General features: G+C 44.1%; 1 protein-coding gene across 1 annotated transcript; it reads right to left on the reverse strand.

Moving 5' to 3' along the window:
* Positions 1-3,424: 3,424 nt before the first annotated feature.
* On the reverse strand, positions 3,425-6,730 carry LOC118078276 (growth hormone secretagogue receptor type 1-like). Its single transcript, XM_060270317.2, has 2 exons — positions 5,701-6,730; positions 3,425-4,195 (listed from the first exon to the last, which is right to left on the reverse strand). Exons 1-2 carry the CDS (start codon positions 6,452-6,454, stop codon positions 3,903-3,905), a joined length of 1,047 nt encoding a protein of 348 aa, XP_060126300.1. The 5' UTR covers positions 6,455-6,730; the 3' UTR covers positions 3,425-3,902.
* Between the last annotated feature and the right edge of the window lie 1,524 nt (positions 6,731-8,254).

Genomic DNA, 8,254 nt, shown 5'->3' on the forward strand with positions numbered 1-8,254 from the left:
CAATATTCATAACATCTCTATGTCTAATTCACTCCTATGTTTAAGCTGTGCTGCTTGATTCTGAAGGTGTCACCCCAGCAATCCTTATCCCCAAGCTATTTTATCATAGCGTTCCCTCCCCAATTTTAAATCTTTTGGGATAAGGCATGAGAAAATGAAATACAAGGCAGGAGATCAGAAAATGAAAAAAAAAAACCTAAGAAAATTAATGAGGGGAAGCGGACTGGACTAAATAAAACAGTGGGATGCAAGAAAATGAGAAAGCGCAAAGCTCAAGATAAGGTTGAATGCCTTTATCATCTCTGAATAGTTTCCCAGGGTTGATTCTAAGATTATACACCATTCAGAGTAAGACTCATTGAACCCAGGTGCGGCTGAGGAGGATGCTCTGCCAGGACATGTGCCCTTCTCTGCTTCTCTCCCACTTTCTAGGAAGGGCAGGGCTGCCCAAGGTGGCCCTGCCCTCTGCTTACCCCTCAGAGCTGGTGTGTCAAACAAGGCTGGGCCTCAACAGTGGCAGCATCTCCTCCTCCTGCCTGCAGGAAAAGCTGCCTATGGGAGGAGGTTGGCAGCAGCAGCCATGAAAAGGCAACAGGATGCTTCCTTGCAAGCACTGCCACAGTCACCATCGCTCAGAACAAACACCGGCTCATCCTCCTCCCCAAGCTCGGTGGTGGCACCACTGTGAGAAGGAAACAAAGCCTAGAAAACAAGACTTTCCATGATCAAGCCACATCAAGCATATGTTCTTTGCATGCAGAAGGCCCCTGTTTCAGTTTTTGGCATCTCCAAGCAAGGGCAATGCCTGTTGAGCCACTGTCAGTCACTGCAGACTGGGGGGGGCACTTTTTAGGCCCCATGTATACATTTGGGGTTTTGAGAGCATGCTGTGGGCACTACCTCCTCTGGTCACTTGTCTTCCACAGTTTATCTATGTGCAGTGCACACAACAAAAGTCCACACACAGATTCCTTGCTTTTCTTTAGGGTAAAATTAAAAATAGATTTTCTTCAATTTACATGTTACCTGGGGGTCTACCCAAAAGAAAAACCATCAAATTAAGGCTTATGCTGATAGATAGCACAGATCTGATACTTGCCAGTACCACAAAAACACTGATCCAAAGCACAGTTCCTTACGGATCTGCACATGAGTAGATGGCTCATAAAGTCAACGACACACCTGTGGATTCAGGGGTGATCTACAATTTGCTGATGGTTTCAAGGAGATCACACGTAAAAAGCATGAGGACTCCATAAGGATTTGTGCCTGGGATATGTGGTGCTATTGCATTGCATTGCATTTTTAATGATTCAGTCAATGGCGGCAGATGCTATCTATGATTTGACAGGGTAGGGGTGGGGAAGCCATGGAAAAGTAGGCAGTTTCAATAAGATCTCCCTCACTAGATCCAAGAGGTGTGTGTGAGCACACGCACACACACACACACACACACACACACACACACACACACACACACACCTGCCACCTCTTTCATATTTTGTTTCCTATACACATAAGAATGTAAAATGTTGTCACACTCTGCAGTTTGTGTGGCTGCCAATAAGCATTTTGTCTTTCCCACTACTTGTAAAACAGAGCAGTTTTGACAAAGCCAGCTCTATGGGGTCTAGTCATAGGGACAGTGCTAACCTGATTGGTGAAAACTGATTTCCTTTAGCACCAAAGGCTGTAAGCGACACATTCAACCATGCTCCAGCCCAATGAAGACTTTATCAAAACTCAAAAGCTTGTTTGTGGTTTTTTTTGGGGGGGGGGGTCCTAAATGAAAGGCACTACCTGCCTGTTTATGGCTGTACCTGAACTCTCACCACCAGTTTTGAATCTGTGTGACAATGTTACCCCCCTGATGAAGAGCTATCCTTTAGTTTCTGGAGAATTACTGCTGTTCGATGCTTTTCCTCTCAAATGAGCTTCAATCTGAAAGGAAAATCTAAGCTACATTCTCTTTGCAGATCAGATGAGGTATGTATATTTGAGACAGCTGCCAAGCATGTGTGCATTTCTGCTTCATGAATAGGAGTTTGGGGTGGTTGGAGCTGAAGGGGCAAGGAAACCAAAGACCTGAGGCATGCAGGGTGACGACATTCCTACCCGTTCTCTGGTACAGCAGCATACAAATATGACTGGATATGTGGGGGAGCGGAGGGAATGACCTTGCTGTGTTTTACGCCATTAATTTGTACATAGCCTAAATGTGAATATTCCCCACTGGAGTGTTTCTTCATTTAGATTACACAGTGGCAGTGTTCAACAGGTGCATCCTTCCAGCCCAAGTTGATGGGAATGGAGAGAGACCTGTGTACCTGGGGGGGGGAATGGCCTGCACGTTGGTGGTCGCGTGTAAATCAGACACACGCAAAATTGTTGCTGCCTGTATTATAGATTTATAGATAGATAGATGATAGATAGATAGATAGATAGATAGATAGATAGATAGATAGATAGATAATAGATAGATAGATAGATATGAGTTTTTATGGGAAGCAAGCAGGATCTATGCAGAGTTTAAAGCTGAATTGCAGGGATGTGACCTAGAAGCAAAGCAGCAAGGAGAGAGAGAGAGCCATGCTGAATCTCTAGAATCCAAGGCTGCAGATACAGGAGAAGCAGGACCCTATTGGAGTGTTATGCTGTGAAGCCCTCCATCGTAAACTCAGGTTGAATATACATGTAAATACAGTGGAACCTTGGTTTAGAACTACCTCTGTTTATGAACGCCTCCTTTTATGAACGTCGCAGACCCGGAAGTGTTTACACCTGGGTTCTGCGGCGTCGGATGCGCAGCTCTCGCATGCGCAGAAGCGATCTGCCCAGTGTGCGCATGCGCAGAAGCACTCTATCGGTGCTTCACGCACGCGCAAACGTGTACCTTCGGGGAGCAAATGCCTCTGTTTACAAACGCCTCTGTGGAACGGATTGCATTCGTAAACCGAGGTTCCACTGTGAAACATATATCCTAAAGACACCACAGTCTCTGCTGTGCCTCATTTCCAAAAGGAAACATGAACCCTGGGTGAGCGTCTGGAACCTCTGGAATCTTGCATCACTGGGAAATATCCTATTACATTTGTTTATTGGTGGCATGATTTGATTTTTTTAAAAACAAACAAACAACTCCTTTTAAAGCTTAGTTTGTGTGTGAAATATCCACTGTCTGTGACCCGGTATTTGAAAACAATGTTACAGCTTAGACTAGGAGTGAGGAGCCATTCATTTTGAAAACAAAAAACAAAATGAGTGCACCCCATAGATCTACTTTTTTAAAATGAAAATGAATGCAGAAATTAAAAGAATGAAATTGCAATGTCATGATTTTCTCCCCCATTTGCTTTTAATGCTTTCACATTGAATGGATATGTAGCATATTTTTCACAATCACAAGGAATGGCTGGGGGGGGGGGGCAGCGAGCTATGTGAGCAAGCAGTAGATTTTGCTATGCAGTTCTCTAACCATTAAAATGCATATATTAGGGGGAAATGCATATGTTAGTGCAAAATAACATATAATGTATTATATCAAGGAAAGCAGCTTATTGAAATGTGTGCATTAGGCAAAAATGCGCTTATTAGGAAAGATTAGCACAAAAAAATTCTGATGAATTTTAACAAGGATTTTCTTTCTAAAGTAAAATTGTTGCAGAAATTCAGAGAACTGTATTCAATATTGGAAAAATGAAAACAAGAGAAACTGAAACAGACACCTTTATCCATCTCTAAATGCAGCTGAGCTCTTGAATTGCTCTATCATCTATCATCTATCTATCTATCTATCTATCTATCATCTATCTATATGTGTGTGGAGGGAAGAGATGTGGGTGGTTGGGGGAGATCTTGCAAGCAAAGCACTTACATTTCTACTAGCATATTTCAAAATTATTTCACAGGAAAGAACTGATTTCCACACCTTCAACAGAAGTCTTGCCACTCCTGCTTAAGTTCCTCTGCTGCCAAGCCTGGTTATGGTTCAGAAACTTGCACACAGCTTTTCTGTACTTTTGTGACATGACGTTGTAAAGGATTGGATTCACAGAGGCTCCAAAGTAAAACAGCAGCATTGAGATGAGGTTGAAGTACTGGCTTATCTCATAGAGGACTGTGCTTCCCTGGGCGAAGAGGATTCGGCCGACGTGTAAGGGAAGCCAGCAGAGCACAAAGGCCACGACCACGACTGCTACATGAGGGCGAGAATATATTTCCGCAGGTCAATCCCAGGCACTAAGTCCTTCCCTCTCTTTAAAATAGCCCCAAGATTTCTGGGCAGACCTCCCTGAGGGGCAACATGCTAGTGGTGAGTGGTGCCAGAATTAGTGGGTGCAGCAATGAATTTTAACCGCACCTTTGTCTACTAGGCTAGTTTCTATAGACAACTCCCCTCTCTATCCTCTACCCAGCAAAGCAAGAGGAATTATCAGTGTCCAAGGGCGCATTCCAGCCAGTGATAAACACTAGGGAAGTTGCTTAAGGAGATAGTCAGATAGAGATGCTTTGATGTCCTGGGCTTAATGTTCTCCACCCCTGCTTTGAAAGTAGATTTTACCATCTTTGAACTCGCCTTTTAATCAATGTACTTGGTGGTACATAGAGACTGCTTTTCAACTATGGAGGTCAAATGTGATTGTGTTTTTTTTTAAAAAAAATCCATTCTAAAACCAACAGTCCAGAGCAACAAACTGAAAATTGGCAAGGTGAGAATTAAAGCATATGCAAAGGCTAGCTGGAAGGAATGAACCCTGACAGGTCTCCATGGAAGACATTGGGAAAGTAGGAGACCTTTGAAACCTCATATCTAGGAGCTGTTCAAAATTCATGGGGGAGGCTATTTCCCCCTGACAATTTGTACTTCAGCTAGGGTTGCCAGGCCAAGAGCCTCCCAGCTCCTGAAATTTCATGGCCCAAACCAGGTGATGTCATGGGATGGACCTTGCAGACGGAGGTTAATTGGGAGAGTTGACCGGGACACCCCCACCCTCAGAGTGGCTATGCAATAATTTGCTGCCAGCTCTTGCCAGGCTGAAATTTGCAATCTGCATGCGGTTTTCTTAGCAACAACAAAAATTAAAGACAGTGTCACCTACCTGGAAACCAGAAAGAGCTCCAGATGTTGTTGGTCCCCACCTTCCATCAGCTCCAATCAACAACACCTGGAGGACCACAGGTTACCTAGTACTGGTTCAACCTCTTTAGATCAGGGATGGAGAACCTGTGCTCCTCCATATGTTGTTGAGCTACAGCGCCTATCATTCCTGACCTTTGGCTGTGCTGACCTGGGGCTAATAGGAGCTGTAACCCTACAACATCTGGAGGGCCACGGGTTCCTCATCGCTGGTCTAAAAGGACTATCCCCACCCTGTTCAAACAAGCCAAATTCCCAGTATCTGGCAAGTACAGGTGCCAATACACGTCACATCCATTTATTGTGATTCTTCTCCCAAACAATCCTAGAAGCTGTAGTTTACTCACAGAGCTACAATTCTTCGGTGGAAGCTATGTGCTTTAAATGTATGATGTGGATGCAACCACATGTTGAGAACAGTCTTGTCTGATCACATTACGGAATAAACACATTACTCTTAAGGCTGTTCCCAGTCTTTCTTTAACTTTGCTTTCTATATTTTTCTCCTCTCCTTCCACTCTGACGCACTTGAGTCATGCTCTTCACAGTGGGATGCTACTTACCTAGCATTTTGACAGTTTGTTGGTGGTGCTTCTCCCTCGTTGCTGCATGGTGCCCCTCCAGCTTTCGTGCTGTTCTCCAGAGCTTTCGACAGATCAGCCCATAGAGGAGAACTAAGCAAACTACAGGTAGAAAAAAATACAGGGTGGAGAGCCATGTCATTGTTTCTAGAAGTCCCGAACGGGCTGCTTGCTCAATGTATTTGCACTCATTGGTTTCCTCCGGGATGCTTCCGTTGCGGTGTTCTACACCGAAGAGAAACAGGATTGGGATGGCAGTCACTGCAGAGCAAACCCATATCAGGAGGATTATGCCTTTAACCCGCCTTTTAGTGATGGTTGCTTTGGCTTTCAAAGGGAAGCAGATTGCAAAATATCTCTCGACACTCAAGGCGGTTATGTGGAGTATGGTGCAGTAAGTGCAGGTTTCATTGAGGTAGACATTAAACTTGCAGAGGAAATTGCCAAAGATGTATGGCTTATACTTCCAGATTCTATACAAATCAGAAGGCAAGCCAAGGAAGATCAGACTGTCAGACAATGCCATGCTGGATAAATACATATTGACCGTTGTCTGCATTTCCTTGTATCGCTTAAAAATTAATATAATGGTCATGTTCCCAGCGATGCCTGAGAAGAACAAGAAGATGCAAATAATTGTCACTGGCACTAAGACAGGAGTGTCAAACAAGGAAGAAGGGTCTTCATAATCGTCTGTATTATTTCCAATGGAGCCATTCAATGGAAAAAAATCCATTTCTGATTAGTGTTGAGCTCTTCTTGCCTAGGGACTCGATCACCCTCCTTCGTCAGTGCTCTTTGCTTCAAAGTGAAGAGGCCAAATGGGTTGAGAATTCCCCCACCAACAAGTTCAATCTCATTTCGTTCCAGGACTGGGGGCTACTTATACAGACCAATAGCTTACAGAACTTGAAGAGGCAGGAGCCCAGTGTTAATCAGCCTCTGAAGCTAGAAACAGTGTTGGGATTTTGGAAGAGATCTCTGCCAGAAGCAAGAGAAGAGAAAGAAATTCAGCGTATACAGTTGAGATGTAGTTGGATTAAACAGCTCATGAAGGTCAGTTGTATGGAGGCCACCATGCACACACATCTCCGTCCAGAACTCTGCTGCTGAAATTATTTACCTCTTTTGTCTCTCTAACCATGTGACACTCTTCCTTAAATCCATTCACTGCCTTCCCATCTGCTCCCAGATATTGTTTCTCACCTTCAAAGCCCTCTGCAGTTCATTCACCCCTCCTGCTTTCTAAACTGACTCTGCCCGTTTTCTCTTGCTGCCTCTTACACCTGAGCTGGTTCCTGGAATGCCTTCATGCAAAATGCCTCCTGTATTTCCCTGGTCTTCACCTCACTTTAGTCAGATCCAGAATGGCCAATGATCGATCGTAAGAGCTCCAACAGCCTTTGGGGGGGCCACAGGTTCTCCGTGCCTGCTGTTTGTTTTCCTGAGCTCCTTGGAGGAAGGAACAGGATTGTTTTTAAAATGTAAGGAGAAACAAATAAAAACAGCATCAAAACTATTAACAACATATTCACAGCTTGAAGAAATCACTAGAAAGGCAAACATGCACTACTGCTGGAATGAACGACTCGCAAAGGCAACAGAGTTGCGAAACATACCTTCTCCTTCTGCAAAATGTTTGCCAGGCTCTTTCATAAATTCAGTGTCTGCAGGTCTTGCTTCCCCACTGCACACATCACCAAAGCTTCTGCTGCATTTACATTATCTGCAGCTTGGGAATAGTTGTTGGTTTGCTTTTAAAAGTCAACAGCATCAAGGAGCAAAGGCCACATCCCTTTGCCTGGTTGGGGCAGCAGCCATGCATAAAACCCTGATTAAGTGCTACATCTCTCGGGAATCAGTGGGGAAAGTTTGATCTTTTGAGTGCTTTCCTCTCCCACCCTTCACCCACCTGCCCTTCCCCTGTGGAGCATGACAAACAAGGCAACATTCTGAAGCCATCCATCAACATCCTCTGCCATTTAAACAAGGGAACATTAAACAGCTGGGCCTACCTCTCCGTTTCTCCTTAATCTATCATCTAAAGTGGAACACATCCACCATTACCTGGAAGGGCCAGACAGCAGTTTGATATTGCAAATCCAATTAGAATGCCCGAATCAATTATTTTTTCCAGGTTTCTCTTCAGCAAGCAAGGACAGCAAACTAGGAGAGACTCTCTTCTTTCCTGATGGACTGAGGATCCTTTGCAACAGATGCCAGTGTGTGGAAAGATTTTGACCAAGTGCATTTTTAATATGTTGGTCAAGAGGCCTCTTTCACTTAGCTTTTCATTTATTTGATCATTAACCAAGCCTGTCCAAACAGCTTTAATGGACACCCACTCTTTCTGCAAAGCCTCATTTGCTACAACTGAAAGGTCAGCTTGACATCACACGCATCCTAAAGGCGTTTTGTTCACCTTTCATGCAGAACATCCAGGTTCCGCAAGACACGAGGAAACGGGATGGTCTCTGATTTGTTTGTTTACTTATTTGCAAAAAATAATAATAATAATGTCTATACACCACCAGTA

The sequence above is a fragment of the Zootoca vivipara genome, chromosome Z2 (assembly GCF_965207765.1).
Source record: "Zootoca vivipara chromosome Z2, rZooViv2.hap1.1, whole genome shotgun sequence".
NCBI lineage: Eukaryota > Metazoa > Chordata > Lepidosauria > Squamata > Lacertidae > Zootoca > Zootoca vivipara.

What these genes read in the sequence shown, in the direction of transcription:
- LOC118078276 (XM_060270317.2), bottom strand. Translation starts at nt 6,454, where the DNA reads ATGGATTTTTTTCCATTGAATGGCTCCATTGGAAATAATACAGACGAT. An exon ending in ACAAACTGTCAAAATGCTAG is followed by an intron (nt 4,196 to 5,700) that starts GTAAGTAGCATC and finishes GCCCTCATGTAG; the next exon opens with CAGTCGTGGTCGTGGCCTTT.